This window comes from Diorhabda carinulata, chromosome 3 (genome assembly GCF_026250575.1).
Source record: "Diorhabda carinulata isolate Delta chromosome 3, icDioCari1.1, whole genome shotgun sequence".
Taxonomy (NCBI): domain Eukaryota; kingdom Metazoa; phylum Arthropoda; class Insecta; order Coleoptera; family Chrysomelidae; genus Diorhabda; species Diorhabda carinulata.
Genome location: NC_079462.1, coordinates 30192365 through 30213313, shown reverse-complemented (window position 1 = coordinate 30213313; position 20949 = coordinate 30192365). Strand labels below are relative to the sequence as shown.

Below are 20949 nucleotides of genomic sequence, written 5' to 3'. Positions count from 1 at the left end.
ATACTTTGACATTGACAGGTTTTATTACTTTATTGCTATCTATATAAAGGAACATTTGTAAACAAGATGTGAGTGCTAATGAAACAATTAATCATCACGTATTTACTGATATGTAAACGTTATCATACATATAAGTAATCGAGGAAATGAAAAACCAATCAGTCCCATTAATTTCGGATATCTATTATATCTTGATATAATCGATCAATAAAACAAAAAATAAATAATGCCTGTTGTAACAGATGTATTGGATTGGAAAATTTTTCCTGTGGGCATCGGTTTTTTAATCTTAACTTTGATGATTAATAATGTAATTCCTTTATTACCTGTAAGTGGATTTGCGTTTTTAAGTTTTTCCCTATCGTTTTGGTTTATATCATTATGTATAACATTTTTTTACTTACATAAGTTATTGCAAAGAAAAGTACCCCTCAATTTAATAAAACCTATTAAACATTTTAAAAAACATAGAGGGGAAATAAAACCTAATCCTGAAAAACTGCAAGAATTCACTGAAGATATAGATAAATATTTTGTAAGTAAATGGTATGTGTTTATAAGTCTTGATACGAAATTTACTGAAGAAACTAGATTCTTTATTGAAGATGTAATTAAAAGAATAGCTGAGGTACAGTCTTGTGTAAATAATAAAGCTTTAGCACATGGAGTTTTTAATATATATTTGAAACATTTGAAAGAATACAGGAGAAGTTTGAAGAGGAAGGAAAAATATAATGGATCTATAGAAGAAATGTATAGGTATGTAAAAAACTAATTTATATTCATTTTTAGATCACTAGTACTTGTTTCTTGTGAAAATATACTATCGGTATAGATAATAAATGAGTGATTCCTTGAGACTAAGATATATTAAAATATAATAGTTGATTTAGGATCATTAGTAATAAATTAAAGTCTCATTTCATAAACTATATAAAATTTTTATTTAAAAAAATTCTTCCTCAATTTAGTTGTGGAAAACTTTTCAATAAGGTACTTGCATAGTTTGAGAAAAAAATAGTTTATATACAACTTTTACTATAATATTTTTTTCTAAATTATTTCATCAATATCTATAGAGAAGAAAATTATTGAAAATTCAAAAAATTTGTTAGGTAGTTTAAATATTTCACCATATATGAGTGAATATAGGTAACTGCTTGATTATTAGTGGTATGGGATATTATTAATACTTTTGAAGCACCACTAAATATTTAACTATCGCCGATATTTCTTTTTACTTCAATGTAAATTACTTAACAATTCCACTAAAAAATTCAATAACTTACAAATAATAACGTAACTTCTTGAGCTTTCGCTTTTTTTCTGTTTTGCCATTCCTTAATATTTATCTCAACGCTCAAAACGTTTTGAAATCCACTTTACGATTATAAGGCTCTGGACTAAGTGGAACGGGAAATATTGTGGTAATGAATGTGCGTGAGAGTTTGGTAGAATGCACCCACTGTAGAAACCTAATTTTAATGTCAATCTTTGGGATAAGTCAAACCTTGTTATGTATACAAATAATTATTTCATTTTAGGTATTCACACATTGTCAGTATGAACAATAAAGTAAAAACATATTTTATACATCAACTCACAAAGAATACAATGAAACATTTTATCAATTCAGAACTCTGGAATTCCCTCCCTTGTCATGTATTAGTATCAATTATAGCTAGAAAATTAGTATTATTTATATTAAACTTTATTTCTCAACCTGAAGTTTTAAATTATAATCTTTTCAATATTTTGGCAACTAAAGAAATAAAGGACGAGTATAATTTAAGTAATTATAATAGAATTTGTATCAATCAGTATTATAATGTAGTAGATTCTAAGACCCAGCATACAGATACTAAAGAGATAGAAATACCCCGTGAACAAAAAATTAAAAGAACAACAACTCCTACTGTACAAGTCGAAGAAACTATTAGAATTGAACGAAAACCCAATACAAATGAACAGGAAATTAAAAAACGAAAAAATAGTGTGTCTCAGTATAAGAAATCTAAAATAGTTAAGGTAAGTCTAAAAAATTGTACAAGTATTTAATAAATTATTTTAGTCACTATAACAATTCGGTTTTAGAAAATCGATAGTGCAGAAGAAGTTAAAGAAGAACAACAAATGAAATTAACAAAATCTACTGTTAACGCACCTGTGAAAATCCACGAACCTAAATTAACAAGAAGTACAAAAACTTATGCAGATACCAAAGACTTAGCATACGGCATATCATTAGGACAAGATCCTCTAGATGTATTACCCGTAAAAATAGAAAACGTCAGAAGTAAGTCTCTTTTAGACCTATTTACATATTTAAAAACGTCTTCAATCAATAATTACATATGGTATAATCTATCGTGTTATTATATCGTTATTCTGACTATTCACTACAGAAGAAAAGGTTAGACAAACAAGACATCAAGTTTATTAAAAATCTTTATTGGAAGCAACGGTTAGATATGGACAAACTACTTCAGAACTGATTGTGTATAGAAAAGGGGGTGCGACAAGGTTGTGTTTTGTCGCCAATACTGTTTAATATGAACTCTGAGCACATATTTAACCAAGCAATATAGTCCCAAGGCTGGCTACAAAAAACAGGGTCGTTAAGGTGCGCGCCAGCTTGTAAACTGGCGGCCCTAACTTAGTACATCACTAAATGCCACCTCTTCAGGTCAGCACAGGTCAGATATGAAAATTCCCGAACGGAAAACTCATCTGAAAAACCTCATAACGTGCGCGCTAAACTTTTTAATTAGGATTTCTGCGTCTCAACTAAAATCGGTGTGATAGCACAAGAAGTTTTCCAGGAAAACCTTCGTAAGAAGTAATTGAAAGAGCCGGAAAACTCATCTGCACTTTGCATTTTGATACGAGTCATTCCTGATATAATGGCGCTCCTCACTAGACACGAATGGGCAGAATCTTCAATATTCCCTAATTCCAAAAAAAAAGCCCAAAAACTCTGGGTTAACAATCACACGTGGCGGACATGCTTACGTGGCTGTAGCACAACGCCAACGGACGCCTGAATGTCAACAATGATAGAGTGTGTAGTGCGAGAGCTTCGCAGTCGCCTACAGCGCATGCCCGCTTTCTACTGCCCGCGAAGCGTCTGCACGGAGCGATCGGAGGTTGGAATAAAAGCGGTAATCGTACTTAGGATAATATATCAGAAAGTATTGTATTCAATTTTGATTTTATCGCAACATATCTTTGAAAATATGATCCTTTCAGTGTTTTTCTTTTGATTTAGGTAAAATAGAACATGTTGAAGATTCCGCCAACTTACTTTTAAGTGAAGTAAAACATACTACTCAATCTACAATGGAAGGTCTAAAAAGTTCTATAAAACCAATAAGTAAGTTGAATCAAAATGTGTTACACATTACTAATATTTTCAAAGTTAGTAGTATCGTTCTATGATGGGAAGTACCAAAAAAAGGTGGTCCTAGACAATGAAATTTCAAAATATATACTGAATAGTCAAATAAAGTTCAATTAGGCAATAATAAAATGATCAAATAACTTTAGAATCTGTTAATTCTTCATCTTCTTATAGGTCTTTTCAATTGACATATGTGCGTATAATAAATCATTTGCTCTAGACCTGTGTTTCATAACGTGGGGACCACGCCCTACAAAGGGGCAATTTGATTGTAAGAAGGGAGAACTCGACACGAGTTCAACCCTCTGCGTCATTTGAATGTAATGCCAGATTTCGGTGCCAAAATTGAAAGAAAAAAACAAATTCTTAAATAATTGCGGCGAATAAATATTTTTGGGATCGTCAAGCTAACCACCCTTTTAAAGTATCCACGTGGATTATTCATTGTGTCGTACCTTTCGCCAAATGTGACGTCAGTCCTACAACCAATGAACCAGGGTCTGATAGAAACATTTAAACGTTTCTACAGAAAGTAATTACTTTAAATGCTGGTTCTAGATATGAAGAAATGTGAAAAATCTCTTCTAAGCAGTTACAAGAAGATACTCCGACCACCATATTCACCGGACATGGCTTTATTTGACTATCGTTTTAAAAAATAGGCGACGTTAAAAGTATATTGATGAAAAAGCTGAAGGCTGCCTCCCATATCGAATTTGAGAAGTGTTTTAAAGATTGGAAGAGGAGCTGGCACACATGGATAAAATAGAAAAGGGACTATTTTGAAGGCGAATTATTATATACATACATACATACCTCTCTCATAAAATTAAATGGTTCAAGAGGCCAGCCAAATCTTTTGAATGCAGCAGTTTTTGGTTAAAGTGAAGTCTGTTTAAAAAGCTAACAAATATCTATAGTGCTGATTTTGTTGAAGCATCTACTTCACTATACCTCCTTGAAAGAATAATGAAGCTACGCTTTGCTTGCAAGCTATAAAAATACGTAATTAAATATATAAAAAATACCATTATTAACTGAGTTAAATAAAATCTGCCCCGTGTTTATATTATCCCCGTTTCGTAGGTGATGCGACTGTACATACACTTCATAACATCAAAGATTTACAGGAAACTACTATGAATAATGCATTACATAGAATTGGCGATTTTCAGGTAAACATTTATTAAAAGTATTTGTGAAGTTGTTATACTAAAAATGTTGTCTCTTTCCGAAACCGTCACACTCTTACACATCTCATAAACATCCTTCTTAATCAGCAAAAGGTATGATGTGCATGGACTTTTATTTTTATACTTTTTTCTATATCTACAATTTTTCTTTCATTTTTTTGCTTCTAAAGCTTATGGGTTATGCAGCCAAAATTAAAAATCACCATTAAACTAACAAATGAAATTATTAGTTGGAAAACACTGAAATGACACTTGTAGTTCATGCAGAAAATTAACAGTAAATTGAAATTTTTAGTTTAATTTCTCAATTATGTGAGGTTATGTTGTTCTCTGATTATAGAAATATTATTCGTGTTAAAGCACCGATTTCCGCCGTGGTGTTTTATTTTTAAAACCGATATAAAAAATAGGAAAATTATGTTCGAAAGTCAACAGTGTCCTTTGGACGATGGAATACTGATTGATAGTGTCAGAAGCTTTCCAAATTTGTATGACGAATTAATTTATAATTTAATAATGAACCGTTTTGACATATTTTTTTAATTATCCACTTGGTTCACTACATTCTGTACTAAAAAACTAATCAGCATTTGAATCATCCAGATCGTTCAAGTATCAAAATTAAAATATACAGAACTTCAAATCAAACACATTTTAATTTTTTTAAAACCAATTTCTCATGAAATTTTACTTTATATTTAAACACTATGAGTTTCTGATAATATATTTAATGCCCATAATAGAATTTTGTTAATTGGAATGCTCTCAGTCATTGTATCATGTTTTATATCAGATCTAGCAAATTTGAGAAAATGCTTAGCGTTATTTCTTGTCATGCATGTAATTTTTTTATTGAAAATGCAATTGTTCCATTTCCTCATTACACATTTTCCGATTTTCATTGCTATTTGCTTCAATGTCCTGGCACTGATATAATTGATAAGAGTATGTAAATTCCCATAGAATTAGTTGGGTTTAGTTGAACACTTTGTTAGCTTTTATTGGGATTCGTATTTTTTCAATGATTCTACAAATTTAGCTTTCTGATCATTAATTTTTTCAAAATTATGCTTCTCTGCAATATTTATTAGATTAATTTAACTGTAGTTTGTATTAGTAAATGCACCAAATTATATTTTAAAATCTAATTGGTATTGAGTATTAGGGTGTCCGTTATTTCCCAAATTAGATTTCGTTCTACAAACGTCCCTCAAATGTTTAGGTTATGACCTAAAAAAGAAAAAATCAGACACAAACCAGTCCTTAATATTCACATATCGTGACACATGAGATTTTTTCAGTTAATTTTTTTCCACTAAAACAATTGTAGTTAAAAATATTTGAACAGCTATTTATTGTAGGAAATTTAACACTCTACAAAAAAGATCTGAATGCTTTTTTAGAATTTACAATCAAATCAATAAATGTACAGTTTACCACAATTATACTCACAAATACACTATCCAGGTCTTCGAAATGGACAAAACTAGTGCCCTATGAACGGTTTGAAGAACCGGACAGTGTAATTGTTATTTTTTGTGTAGTAAAGTGTTAAAAATTGAAGCAATGCAATTTATTTATAGGTATCATATACAGAATGTATATAATTTGCTTAAACTGTTCAAACAGACTTTATATGGAATAAATAATGAGCAATTTCTAGTAATTTCAACTACAGATACAGTTCGCGATTTTTTTTATTGTAAAACTCACAATTCTCAAATAATAAAACTTGAATTTTTTTTACAATTCGAAAAATAAAGTTACTATTAATTAATTTTTAATTTCCATAACCATTAGTATCATAATTATACCATCTGGTCTTTCGAGCCGGATATGGAGCCGGATATTCAAATTAATCCTACAACTACATTCATAATTGTTTTTCACTCTTCTTTTTCACAAATTAAATTTGTGGTAATAAAATTATTTTTATTTTCCCATCATGACAAGTAGACATGAATAACGATTTTGACTTATTTTTCGCTTGGTTAGCAATGTATTAATCTGTTTTGATTCATAATATAATAGTAAAAACTGATGAATGTAGAGGGAAAAGCTACAGAAGAAAAAATCATATTAAGGATTCAAACCTGAGTCCCGTAGTATAGTCATTTGAATGAAAAATCTCTCAACATGGTTAAGTTAGAAGTATTAGAACCGTTTATGTTGATAAGGACATTACTAGAATAATTAAGTAATAGAAGTGGAGTAGAAAATCATTGGAGTAGTTGTATATACAGTATCTAATGTTTATTGGTAAACATTACTGTCTCTTTGTTAGGACAGAACAGTTATTACGCACAAGAATTTTTTAAAATATTGCATTAAGATCTTATTAGACTTGATTTCAAAAAATCTATATTGCTCAATTAATTCATTGTAATTTTGTAACAAAAAGACCAAAAAATCGAGTTATTATTGCATGTTTGTTTAATTTTTTACATTAAAAATGAAATACAAATTGAAATTTTTTTAAAACTTCAAAAATTTGTCGAAAAAAATTTCATTGGCTGCAATGTGCTTTATCTCTAATTATGTTTTGTATTTTTTAATAACCTGCTTCAGAAATATAAATTGTAGGATGAAGCAGCCGGTATGGTCGAAGGTATTTTAGACTTTGGTAGAGCTGGTTTAAGAAAAGGTCTTAGGCTAACTGGTCTACAAGATAACATTGAACAAGCTAAAGCGAGTTTAAATATTTCGCAATCTAATAAACAGGCATCAAAAATGAGAGCCAGTAAAATTGCAAAAACCGATTCTACTGAAAAATCAGTAGTTGAAGAAGAATCGGTTTGGATGAACCCCTTACAGATAGATTCTCCTAATTATGATGGTCAAATATTGTTGGTAAGTTCTTAAATAATTTGTTTATGTATAAATTCTAAAGACATGTGAGGCAGTCAGTTGTCACAATTAATCGTAAATTTTATTGTAGATAAAGTAAAGTGTAAAAGTAATAAATCTTTGGTGATTCATCTCACAACTTATTGAGTGATGTGTTAACTAGAAGTTTCTGGTTACCTGTAAAATAATGAATATTTATACATAAGAAGATAGATCGATAGGAGTTCTTTTTATTGAACTATTTTAAACTAATTTATTTCAACAGAATCAATATTTTAAAAAACTACATTGAAACTATCCCTTTTTTCTTTAAATTAATTTTATTATTAAATATATAACAATATCAAATTTCAATCATAAATAAATTGTTGATTACATATTTTGATATCACATCTGTTAATGCTGGATAAAAAATTTATTAAAAATTCTTTTCTCTCATTATCACCGTTAAAAATAATTATATTGACATAATCTGTAATTGTTTCACAAGTATTTCCATTATGGTATTTAAATTGCAGCTCATCTAGAAAACAATTGTAAATAATATCAGAGTCTTTATTCGAAGGAGTTAAATATTTGTCGAAGTAAGCTGTATATTGACCGAAATATTTTCGTCCTTCCATTAGAAATGCACTATTTGATGAAAAATTATCGTTCATATCGTTGATAACTCTAAATGTTTCTTTGAGTTTTTCAACGGTAGTTTCTTTAGTAAAATTATCTCCATATTTATCCAATTCATCAGCTAAACAATTTTTATAGTTCCATCCTATATAAAACACTTCATCTTGGGAGTATCCTAATAAGTTGCCATCTTTTATTATTCGTTCTAACCAAGTTAAGTTTATTATATCATACTTTGGTTTATTTTTAATTAAATTCTGTACAAATGCATTTCTACGTGGGGTTAAAATTATGTCCACTTTATCGTTCACTCTATATTTAACAGTACCTGGAAAATAATTTAAATTACGTACATAAAAAATCAAAAAATATTCGAAGTTTCTCAAAATGTCAAAATTGCATAGCTCAGGGGCATTGGAAACTAATAGTACCAATGCAAAACTTAATATACAACTTACACTACTGGCCAAAAGTTTTAGACCATATTAAAACAATTTAATTATATATCAATTGTAACGAGATAAAGAAATGTACATTTCTACATTTTAAAATGGGAAAAGCACGAGGTGAAGTGCGTTCTGCCATCATTGTTTTATTGAAGGCAAATCCTCGGCTCCCAAGCATACTCTAAGAATGCTCGAATCAATACAGAAGAGAGCAATTCGACTTATAGGTCATCCAGAGTTGACCGGAAACTTTGACAGCTTAGAGCATAGAAGAAAGGGCGCTGTCCTACTCTGTTTTACCGGTACTACCGAGCTGTCTTTTCAATTTATCGATATTCCTTTCTTTTGAGAACTGCAAGCCTGCGAAATCGGCTACCAAGGCACGTCTTTCTAGTACACTACAACCTACAGTTTAAGAACAATATCCACAGGCATCTTCACACAGCTTGCACCTCTCGAACTACTCAAATGTAAAAGGGGTTGTGCTTGCTTTTACATAAAAAAAATTCGAACGTGAGATTGCTCTACAATTGAAGTTATAGAAGACTTGTGTTAATGGCATAATAATTCGAGACAGGGAGACAAGTAGTTCTTAAGATCTTCACTGCTCGGAAAAGTCGAGAACTACCATTTAAAGTAAAGATAATTTCTTTCTTGTTATCAGCAAGCGAAGTAGACGCTAAACACCACCAGAAATTTGTGTTGAAGTTAACAAAACCCGAGTTAAACTTTAATCATTGACTACAATGAAACGGGTGACTGATTAGCAAAATTGTATAATCGTGTCTCCGTTCAAAAACTTTGCTAATGCCACAAAACAAGAAAAAACGGTTTCTTCGTATTTGCGATTAATTGGAGATGGATTCATTTTCCAACAGGATAATGATTCCAAGCATAGTTCCAAATTATGCAGAGGATATTTGGAAGAGAAAGAGACGCAAGGGGTATTAATGAACATGGTTTAGCCTTCTCATAGTTCGGATTTTGATTCAGTTGAACTTTTGTAGGATTGCCCGTATGTCTTAAATGGTGTTTCAATAACAGCCCACAATTTGAATTGCGCGCCATGTTTGACACTCATAATGTAAGTTGACAGTTGGGAGTTAAGTTGGAATTTCTGGAACCATTGGAGATATTCATACTGAACACAAACACTCACAGTTACACTGTTTGACGGCGCGTTTCGATAACCAAGCTGCTAAACAAATACTAAACAACATGGCGTCTCCAAACTGAAACATATGCTGTATAGATTCTGTACTTTCTAGTACAGTGGTATTTTTCAAGCAACAATAGCCATCTCTAGGTCAGGCCAGAAACTTCTGGGACCATCCTCGTAGTTCTAGATTATTTCCTTTATAGCTCAATTTTTTTTTCTATGTGCCTAACAATACTTACCCCCTGCTTTTTTTACCAAACTTTCGGCGTTTTCCTTCTCAAAGTTTTCTCTTCCATCAAGAACAAAAATCGTATAACCCTCCAACATATCGGATACTTTAGTAGTATCATAAAATTTTGGCATTATTATTTCCTTTCTCTTTACACGTTTAGGTTTAGATCTTATTATTTCATCTAATTCTATGTTTCTTTTGTTTAATTTAATAACTGCTTTATTATTTTCTGTTAATTCCAACAGTTCATTTATAGATAAACATTCGTCAACAGGTTTGTCATCTCGAATTTTCAAAATTCGAGGGAATCTAAAAGTGTAGTGGGTCTTGAAAGATTTACTACTATCTCTTGTCAATTCTGAAGCTCTTATTTGGAAAATGACCGCATTTTCAGGTTCCAAATAATAACGCGGTTTATCTTTTCCAAATAATAAATTCTCACAATCGAAATTATCGAAATGTTTCCCTACCGATTTGAATTTATTGTTAAGCATAGATTGTTCTTCGTAATTTAAACCTGAACTGACTTTACCGAAAGAAAGGTAGAGCGGTTTGCCATTTGGAGCATTTCCACAACGAATACCAACATAAAATGAATTTAGTTTGTCTGAAGTTGACATTGTATGATCGGCTCCCATTAAGATCAAGTCTAAATCATTCATTACATCCTAAAAGTATAAATAATGCAATTATTGTCACTAAAAAATATTTTCTTACACAAATCAATATAGTAACTTCCTAGGTAGTGCATTTTATTGTAATTTTAAAATACCCTAATTGGCTACTATTTATTTACTCATTTATATATATCTTAGAGGAACTATTATTCTTCAAAAATCGTTCCTGTTTAACAAGCTTGACTTCCAACAAAACCTGAGAATATAATCTTTAGCTAATTTAGTGGAATAGGGAAGTACTTTATCCGTTACTAAACCCAAGTTATTTTTTTAAAAATAAAAAATCATCATTTTAATAATTAAAATTTCAAAAAAATCAGGATTTGTCCAACCCTGAGAAGGAATTTAATGGTGATCTAAAAGTTTTGACGCGACATGACAATCTAATTTGAATTACTCAATATTTTTACTAATCTTGATGGACTATTTCATTGATTTGATTTCACTTATAACACCAAAACAAAAGTATTTTATTCCTTACTTGGAAAAATTCCAATTTCATCTTGAACCAGCCACTGTTTCTATCACTGTATTTATAGATACTATCAGGGTTCTTAATAATGATCCCTTCTTCCCCCTTTTCGACGGACCTGTTTAAAGCATCGACAATTTCTTGTCTCGAACTAACTTCTTCAACTTCACTTATTTCAATAGTTCCTTTTTTAACATTTGTAAAAACGGTTTGAAGAATTTTCAGCCTCTCTTTCAAAGGGACGTTTGTTAACACTTTGTCATTCAAGAGAATTATATCGTAAACACAAAAACAGGGTTGATAAGGGCCGTTTAAATTCAATTTTTTTACATCTAAATTCATCCCCTTCGAACCAAATTGTTTGGAATATTTATTGTATAACATTAATTCACCATCTAATATAACTGTTTTGACATGGTTTTGGAATAACCCCTCGAGTCTTGGTGTTAAAACGCCTAAAAATAATCCAACATCACATCTAATAAATTATGAGTTATAAATATATAAAACTTATAGATTTGTATATAAAAACATTAAGTTTTAGACGAGATCTATGCCAGCTTGTTATGTTCTTAACTTTGGTCCTACTTTAACACTAAAGTCTTCTATACCCTCATTTTAAACCAATTACTGACGCAAATCACTAAAGCCCCTTTAACATTATGCGGCATTTCATAAATTGAGGTATGCGTCTCCTTGCTGCATGCTACCCTCAATTGCATTTTTTGTCCTTCGAACCGGATACGGGAAGCTCCAATGACCAGACAGTATAATTGTGAGCGTTGGTGTAATATCTTCAGTTTAAATATCAGAAATTTCAACTTCTACCGCTACACTAACAATCACATTCCGGTCCTTCGAGCCGGATGTGCACTTATGGAAAGCTCCAAAGACCAGGTAGTGTAATTGTAAGAAAACAATATATTCGAGGATGGTCCCAGAAATACCTGGACCAACAAAGAAAACACATAAATTTTGGAAAAGATATATTTATTTTTTCCCAGTGATGTTCAATAAATTCGCTACCCTTTTTATAATAAGAATCGTCAAGCTCCTTAAAATAGCCATTGAGTGCCGACATCACCTCTTCATTATTGGAAAATATTTGACCACCGAGCAATTTTTTCTGGCAAATAAGGTGTATTAGATAGCAATTCAAACTCTAGTGCATTCATTTTGACCATTGTAATATTTGTGAGCTGGTGCATGGTTTTAATGAAACAACACTTTCTTCTTAGCCAAATGCGGCCGTTTTTGCTTGTTTCCTCGCTCAAATGTTGGAATAAGTTCGTATTATACTCGCCATTGATAGTTTTTTATTTTTCAAGATACGTCAATGAAAATTATCTCAGGCGCATCCCAAAAAACCGACGCCATGACCTTGCCTGTAGATGGGACATTCTTTGCCTTATTTGGAGGCTGGTTCTCCCTTTCCAGTCCATTATTTAAATATTTTACCAGAAAATGAGGACTTTGAATTTATACTATAATTAACTAGAACATATTTTCAAAAAGAGTACACTATTAAGATAGGTTCAGTATTAACTGCAACAATTCATGGGTAAACCATTTTTTACTGTATTTGGTAGATCCGGAACGGCTTTTTTGGTCTGAGTTAATTTCAGTTCATAAAAGTATTTCTAACCTAACTTAGTTTATGACATAATTAAATTATAAAAATACTAACCACAATCGTATGATTTGCCTAGATTATCTGTGTAGTCAAAACCATTCCTGGAAAAATACCGAAACTCCTCTCCTTTCAAGTGAATTTGAAACCTTTCTCCATCAAATTTATTTTCTACATAAAACAATTTATTTTCAGGAAAGCTTTTTGTGAAGTTTGCTACTTCTATTTTTTTAGATAACATCGGTCTAAAGGCTTCAAAAATTTCAATTTCCAACTCATGAAGTCTTACATTTTCATTTTTCAAAATTTCACAAACTTTTCGCAAGTTACTATTTGAATCATAAAATGCTGCCCCATCTTTATGATAACAATTAAGTATTGTATTTGATCCTAATCCAAGTTTTAGATCTTTCAAAATTATCCTAATAATCCATCGAATTGCATCCGGTGAAGCCTTTTTAAATAAATTTGTTAATATTGATTCAGCTTCCAATTCATTTTTTCTATTTGTTAAATTATCTAAACCTTCATTCAATTCTTTGATAGACAAAGTAGTTTTATGATTTGATAAATACTTTCTTATAACAGAGTAAACTACATCCCCAAAATCATTCGCTTGGGCCGCCATTAAATAAGATTTACTTAATACATTTTTATCATTTCCATTTGGTAAATCCAACATTTTTATTAAAATCCGTGCAACTTTAGCTTCTTTCATGTTGTAAGAGTCTCGCTCACGGTCCAAATTAGGGACAATTAGCCTGAAAACTTGAAAAAATTTAGATAAATCATTTAATTGCTCTCGTATTTTTACTAAATTCGTTTTCACCAATTTCTGTTTATCGCTAGGTCCGTTAGCTCGTTTTATTTCTTCAAAAAAAATACATAAATCTTTAAAATCCATGTTTGTATTCTGTTTCATTGTTTTACTTTTTTTATTGAGGTTAGACTGTCAATGTCAAATATATTATGCGCGCTTCACAAACACGAACGCTTTTGTTTGATACAAGGTTGTGCAGAATTATATATAGTATTTTTTACAATCTAAGAAAGTGCTTTTACTACTGAAACTGATTTGAAATTCGAAAGTTTTTATATTTGATTTGTATTGTAATACAGGGTATATTTGGTTTATAAAGTTGTATCATTGTTGGGTTTGAAATTTTAATAAGATGGGACTATCGAATTTTAGCTTCAAACCTACTAAATGATACACAATATATAAATACGTAAATACAAAGTCAATAAGTTTTTTACGAGTTCTAAACTATTTATAGTTGTGTACATATGTCTATATGAGTTCTCAATTTTTTTTTCACGTGTTGAATACAGTTTCTCCAGTTTTCAACGGTTACATTTTTAACTTCCGTCTTTATCAACTCGATCACACTATTATTTAAAGTGGGTGTAATATTATGAGCACGTACATTAGACTCAAATTAAATTATTAACAATTTTCCAAAATTCACTTTCAGGGATGCTCGTTAAAGCTGGAGTCCTCGCTTAACTAATAAGTAAATACTTTAACATTTTTGCCTATCGTACTTTATAATATACAATTTCCAAGGCTCGAAATGAACTGACACAGACCAAGACAGAAGATCTACCTTCAAAAGCTATACTGGTGAAGAATTATATGAAATCGAATATTCACTTATAATCCTCCAAAATATAAACTCTTGGATCGAAATCTCATTCAGTTAGATAAAAAAGTTTCTTTATTTTGGTATTTACTATTGGCTTGAAAAATATATAATTCCGGATCACCTTGTACAAGGCATTATGTAAAAAAATAATTTTTATTAAATATTGACTTCAATGGCTGAAATTACATTTCTAAATAATTCTTTGAAATTATTAACTCTACTTTTTATTATTATAATACATATAATTTATATTTTCGGGAAAGCTAATGGGTTGCAATAAATATTTTTTATAGGAAAAATCGTTAGAAAATCCAGACAGAGAAAAAAGAGACTTGGATATTCCTTCTATATCAATGGAAGAACCTTCTTCCGGAACAAATACTCCTGATATAGAATACGAAGAGACAGCAGACTTAGCGTCTAGTATAGCTAAGTTAAGATCTCTCTTACAGCAGAGATCTTCAGAATCTAGCATCTCTACTCCTGCTCTTAGTCCAATGTAAGATATTTGTTATAAACTCTTATATACGTTTCCACACTTTCTATAATATTTTATATGAAACAATTTTATATTGCTTAAAAGGTAGGGCATCTGTAAGCATTTTCCAAAATAGAAAAATTTTTCAGAAAATTTAATTTCATATTTTTTTTAAAATTACAGATGTGTACAGTCGAAATATAATGGTTTTAAATTTTGGGTTGCTGATAGGTTACAGTTTTTCCAATCTAGGTAGTAAAGTATAAGTAAAAAGAACTGAAGCAATAATAACATAATTTGAAACTAAACTTGTGGTTTGCCTTACTAACTATTGATACACTGCATGAGCTTTAATAACCTTGAATAAGCTTTTTCCCTAACCACGAATGAAAAGAAATGTAAATATTGAAAAATATATATTTAAAAGAGAGGAAATTAGACAAAAAGTTCTTGAGGTTTTTTGGAAAATGATCTAATTGGGCTTTAGTATTTTCTTTTTCAATTACAATAGACATAAAATCTCTTGTAAATGATTTTACCTATCACTTACATTTTTTAGAAAAGTTCCCAAAAGTATTGACTTTCTCTTCCAGGTACCAAATGCTCTTCAATTAGTAACATTTTGGAAAAATTGCCCCAATTTAACAAAATAATAACATTACATAGCAACTTGACATTGTTTTTTTTTCAGTTACAATAGACACAAAGTCTTGAAGGTTTCTTTTGCTTTCCCTCATATGTTGCCTTTTGGAAAAATATAAAAGTTTGAGAGTACTTTAATAATGAAAATTCATATAAAACTTAAAAACCACTTACCAGCACGTGTGTATGCTATTTATCACTTAAACCCAGTATCACTATAAAAATATTTTCAAGAAATAATGTGCAGTTTAATATAATAATAATAATATAACTTGGGTGGTATTTTCACCAAAATTGAAAATAGAAAAGAAAAATTCATTTCATCATATCATTTTAGGCCTCCGGATGATTTGACACAGAAACCGCTGGAAGGTGAAAGTACTGTCGAATCAGATGAAGTCGATGGTATGATTCCAAGTTTTTATAAATTTTGTGCTAAAACAGCAACTGGAGTTTTTGACAAAACTATCCATTCTATCAAGACTGCTCTACCGACTCATGTACCTGGATTGGAACACTCGGATAATGCTTGGATTTTTCTACAAACGGACCAAACGGTTAGTTTATATCTTGAATTTTTTTCTTCTTTAAAAAATTGAATCTTCAATGGAAATACATTTTATTCCCTATTATTCCCATCTTTCAACATTCTCTATTTTTTTATTGAAATGCTATACACCACCAACTATAATTCTTACTTATAATTTTTTGTTTTTTCCATTATATCCTTTTTTTATTTATCGATTATTTTTGAAAAAATTCAAGTTTTACAATGTGAGAAAAATGTTATTTGAGTTTTCTTTTCATGTACACCCCTCAAAAAAATTTATTCATGACTAATGTGACAACAAATTAATTTCTTCAAAAAGTGGAATGTTAGAATAAATAAATCAGAAGTGACTACTGTACCACAATACGTGAAAAAGGAATATTCAAAATGTTTGAAAAAAAACGTAACAAGACTAAAATAAATTCCCTTTTTAAGTCTGTAGAAACTTGTATAAACATATATATGTATAAGAGGCCGCCAGGTATCAAGCCAACTGTACACAATAGGCCCGGACTCAAACTGCCAACTCAGCACTCCGAACAGCTCCTTATTCTAATCACTTTACTACTATATTCTAGTCTTGTTAAGAAACCAATTTATGAAAAAAATCGATTTTTTGAACCCTTCATATGCAATGACCCCCTAAATTTTAAAATTTTAACTACCACAAAAAGTGTACAAAAACGAATATTAGAATTTGTGTCACAATTAAAGGTTCCTTTTAATAACGCCCCTTTCGTCCTTGAACTTGTCAGCTGATTATTATCTTATTTTGGTTAATAGTATTTCATATTTAAATGAGTCTAAGAGTTGGTCGTCCTGTAAATTGCATGGCAGACTTGTAAAATTTTATTGAATTGCGTCAAGTCTATTTGTTCGCTTTGATTTCGATCTCTTTAATGTAATTTTGAATATTCCTTGGAGTGATTATCATGTCACTGTGGTTCCATGCTACCTCATACAATTACTGATCAGCCACCATTGTGAAAACCATCGATTCATCAATTACACTTGAAGACTAGTGGTCTTTACAATTCTATGGGTGGGGATGATGAAGAAGTAGCATAATAATTAAAGCTCGATTACTTACTAATTTTACAATTATACCAAAAAATATTTATATATAAAACTAAGTCAGGAAGGGGGAACCAATACACAATGTAGAAGGTAGATGAATGTAGTTATATTGGTTGTTCCTAAAATGTTCACCAGGTATATCGGACAGGATGAAATTAATTGCATTGTATTAGTAAATTTAGAAGGTTATAAGCAAAAGGTAACTTGGAATTTCCAAAAGAAGACAACTTGGAATTCCTGGGGTCGAAGAATTATTATTTCAATGAGAAAGTTGTTGGGGGAAACGGTCGAAGGAAAAATGTCGTAGATTAATGTGTACCTGTCTTATGTATTATTAAATACGAGGACATGTGGCATGGTCGCCACAGTTCAAATGAACTCTAACAAACTTGTCATACTTTCTAAATCCTCTCCTCATATCATGGAGTTTTAGTGTCAATAATACTTCTCCAATCAATGCAATCGTTGCAATATACTCTTCAAAAGTAATATTATGATTTTTGCCAACGTTAGGGTTCATTTTTATTTTTTTTGTAGTTCTTTTACAAAATGGTGATACAGCAGAAAAAGTATTGATCAATCATGAAAATAACTTTTAGGTAAAATGGGAGCGGAGGGCAGTGTGTTTGATAACAGAAAATTATGTATATTTATCTCATCTCTTGATACCATTAGCAGGTTATTTAGTGATCTTTTTATTTTAGGAGGTTGATGTTTTAACAAGGATGAAAAAATTGTTAAATGAGAGAAAGGAGTATTGTACATTAGATTCAGAAATTGACACAGCTTACGAAGCTATAGACTCGTTAGATACATTCCAACAATCTTTATTTTCGTCAAGTTTAGAATTTGAAGGTAAGTGTTTTGATATAAATCAAAAACCTTATCATTGCTAATATTAAGTTACAAAAAAAATGAGTTTCAGAAATATTATAATTGATTTGTGAATTCCAATTTATTAAAGTTCTGTTATGGAATGTTATATTCTTCATTGTCGGGTTCAAAGCTAAGTTATGAATTAGAATATTTCTCACGAATAATTAAAGTTTTGCTTTTTCACTTTTCAGATGAATTAGATGAATTCGAAGCCAAATTGCCTATCACTAAATCTCTCATAGACATAGCTTGCGAACTCTTATCAGACACCGATTCACCTTTTATAACGGAACCCGTAATAAAAGCTATTCTACTCATAGCTGGAAACGCCATTGAAAATTCCTTGGTGGATAAAATGGATCAATTAATGGAGGACCTGTGTACAAATTTGTTAACTGTACCAGAAGTATCTAATAGTAACGAATTAAACTTGGAAATGGATATTTTTGTTCAGTTGATACTCGCAAGTATACCAGGTAAATTTGTTTTATTTATTTCAAATAAAACAAATTTTTGAGTAAAGTAAATGTCTGTTCAAAATATGATTATGTAGAAGAAAGTCATAATACAATGTTCGAACCAAAAATCAAAACCATTTTTATTTGCAGATTCCGTTAAAGTTGTTTTTGGAAAAGATGTTCTTCAAAAAGTCATCAGCCTATTAGTTTCTTCTATACAAATTCAGAAGATCAACCAAGATGTTATTTTACAAATTTTTGAGTTGGTTTCGTTGAAGCTTATAGAAGAGAGCAGTCGTCCATCTCCACCTGCTTCAGCTTAAATTTATATTTATACAGGGTCTTACCTAATTCTTATTGTTCTCATAGCATTTATTGATTTTAAAAATTAAATATTTGACTGTTACTGACCTGTTTTAGCTGTTCACTATTTTCATTCTGTATATAAATATGAAATAATATTGAATAGTCAGAAATATCTCCAGTAGAATCTTGATTTTGTATTTTCAATAATCTTTCCAATTATAATTTGATCTCAAAATGTACCTTCTAAACTGATTTTTTGATTTTGTTAACCAATAATTTTATTTTTTGTTGATTATATTTCTAGCAAAAATGTTCAAGAATTAATAGCTTAAACATTTGATATATTTTTGGAAATTTGTATCGAAAAGCTTGTTTTGGTTATAATGGAAATGGCTTTCTAATTTGGTTTTTATATGGAACAAATTTTCATCGCATTCTTAGAATCTACGAGTTTAATATAACTTTTTACTTCTTAGAACTTTTTATATGTTTTGTGACGTTTAAGTTTTGATTTTAACTATATTGGCCTCCTCGATATCCTTTATTTCTAAATATCAAAATATATACAGCATAGACAAATAACTTCATTTTCAAAATAACCAATATCCGACTGTAACATTGTACATTGCGACCTCAAGGTCTGTTGCTCCTTTTGCAATAGTTCTGCTGTTAACAAAAACGCTTCTCCGTTCCACATTCTTATGAAATGTAGTATCTGGACTAGTTTCAAGGAGGTCATATCCTCGATCCTAGAAATTTTTCGTCCAAAGCTGGCTAGTAATAGTGAGAATTTCTGTTTTGAATTGATATGTGGGAGCTCGTTGCTTTGATAGCATCCTGACGATTAGTATCGATTCTATTATTTTATCAATCAGTTGTATAGGTATTCAGTTTGGAAAAAATACAACAAGAACTGTATGCTAACCAGTGTTAGTGTTGGTGTGATAAGCACCAAAGGATCCAGAAATTCTAGCTTATAAATTTGTGGTTTAAAACAAATCTCGTTGTACATCATAAATAAATAACACAACATAACTTTACCAAACTTCATATATTTGAATATTTTAAGGATCAGACAACACTGTAAGTTCGTTAAGATATAAATTAAAGTAAAAACATTTTTCAATTCAATTGATTGTCAATTATTTAATGAAATAAAAGATATACAGTGAAATTTTATGATGTATGTCGAGAAATAAATCGGAGTTAATTTGGGTTAACTATCGATATTTATTTTTATATATTAATAATTTTGTTGATCTCTAAGTATACAGTAATGGGAACAATTTCATTATGTTGAATGTAGAGGTAAAGAGAATCGTCTTGAATGGGGGAAAAGCTGAAAAAGTGTGTATATGTAAACAGCAAATTATTGTTCGTACTCACCAAAATAGCGTTAGTGTAACAAATGGAAATTATGTTTGTTCTTGGTAGCGACACTGGCAGAACTAGTTCAGGAAGTGTACACTAAAGCGTTCTTTGTAGCAGAATCAGCGTTAGTGTCGCTGTTCTTACTAGCAGTGCAAGAGAATTAGTTCACCCAGTTCACTGTACTGCTTGCACTGGGTCTAGAGTCAATTCAGCCAGTCCAGTGCAATAAGTGTAATCTGGAAACGGTGGCATTACATCTTCGTCATCGAATGAATGTAAAATATCAAATCGTTTTCCATTATTGTAAATACTACAAGGCATGTATCTCATGAAATAACCTCAAATACAACAATCAAAAAATTTAACATATTTAAAAACACTAACACTTAACAATTATATTGTTGACTTTATTGTGGTTAATATAAATATGAAAAAATTTTGAATAATGTATCAGTGAAAAATTGTACAGCTGAACGAAAATTGAAAAGTAAAGGATTTTATGTCTCAACCTTTTCGACCAACAGTATGTATAACACTCGAAAAATACTTTATTACCATGCTTTAATAATTTCTTGCGCTGTTTCTAAAATCTTTCCACTTGCTACTAAAGCGCCACCTTAATTTGTTCCGTTTTAACAGACACTTTTTGATTCAATGAGATGGTTCTCCTTACCTCTACCGTACATAAATTTCATCATTAATCTTGTTTTGTCACTCATCTTCAACTTTTCTATTTAAATATACAAAATTGTTAATTTTCTACTTTCATGTGATATTAACTGTAGTTTTTATTTCAACTGCCTAAAATGTATAAATGTTATATTTTGACTTATTTATTGTTTTATATTAAAAATATTCTATTATA

General features: G+C 30.3%; 2 protein-coding genes across 5 annotated transcripts; one reads left to right on the top strand and one right to left on the bottom strand.

The window, feature by feature from the left end:
- Positions 1-26: 26 nt before the first annotated feature.
- Positions 27-20949, top strand: LOC130891737 (uncharacterized). Of its 2 annotated transcripts, XM_057796646.1 has the most exons (12): positions 38-759; positions 1545-2028; positions 2095-2296; positions 3269-3373; positions 4487-4575; positions 7177-7443; positions 14620-14825; positions 14988-15056; positions 15784-16003; positions 17778-17928; positions 18141-18425; positions 18558-20943. In XM_057796646.1, exons 1-12 carry the CDS (start codon positions 227-229, stop codon positions 18728-18730), a joined length of 2784 nt encoding a protein of 927 aa, XP_057652629.1. In that variant the 5' UTR covers positions 38-226; the 3' UTR covers positions 18731-20943. The 2 variants fall into 2 exon arrangements, with proteins under 2 accessions (XP_057652630.1, XP_057652629.1); XM_057796647.1 differs by lacking the exon at positions 14988-15056 and having other exon boundaries at positions 27-759; positions 18558-20949.
- LOC130891738 (DNA ligase 4) lies at positions 7742-13642 on the bottom strand. 3 transcript variants are annotated; one of them, XM_057796649.1, is made up of 5 exons: positions 13495-13641; positions 12738-13448; positions 11060-11505; positions 9909-10569; positions 7742-8392 (listed from the first exon to the last, which is right to left on the bottom strand). In XM_057796649.1, exons 2-5 carry the CDS (start codon positions 13396-13398, stop codon positions 7791-7793), a joined length of 2370 nt encoding a protein of 789 aa, XP_057652632.1. In that variant the 5' UTR covers positions 13399-13448; positions 13495-13641; the 3' UTR covers positions 7742-7790. The 3 variants fall into 3 exon arrangements, with proteins under 3 accessions (XP_057652632.1, XP_057652633.1, XP_057652631.1); XM_057796650.1 differs by having other exon boundaries at positions 13510-13641; XM_057796648.1 differs by having other exon boundaries at positions 12738-13642.

Bases quoted from the DNA above. Each gene is read 5' to 3' on its own strand.
- LOC130891737 (XM_057796646.1), top strand. From the start codon at position 227: ATGCCTGTTGTAACAGATGTATTGGATTGGAAAATTTTTCCTGTGGGC. The intron at 760-1,544 runs GTATGTAAAAAA...ATTTCATTTTAG, and splicing joins TCTATAGAAGAAATGTATAG to GTATTCACACATTGTCAGTA. The intron at 7,444-14,619 runs GTAAGTTCTTAA...TATTTTTTATAG, and splicing joins ATGATGGTCAAATATTGTTG to GAAAAATCGTTAGAAAATCC.
- LOC130891738 (XM_057796648.1), bottom strand. From the start codon at position 13,602: ATGAAACAGAATACAAACATGGATTTTAAAGATTTATGTATTTTTTTT. The intron at 11,506-12,737 runs GTTAGTATTTTT...GATTATTTTTAG, and splicing joins AGGCAAATCATACGATTGTG to GCGTTTTAACACCAAGACTC. The intron at 8,393-9,908 runs GTAAGTATTGTT...ATTATTTTCCAG, and splicing joins TTTGGTAAAAAAAGCAGGGG to GTACTGTTAAATATAGAGTG.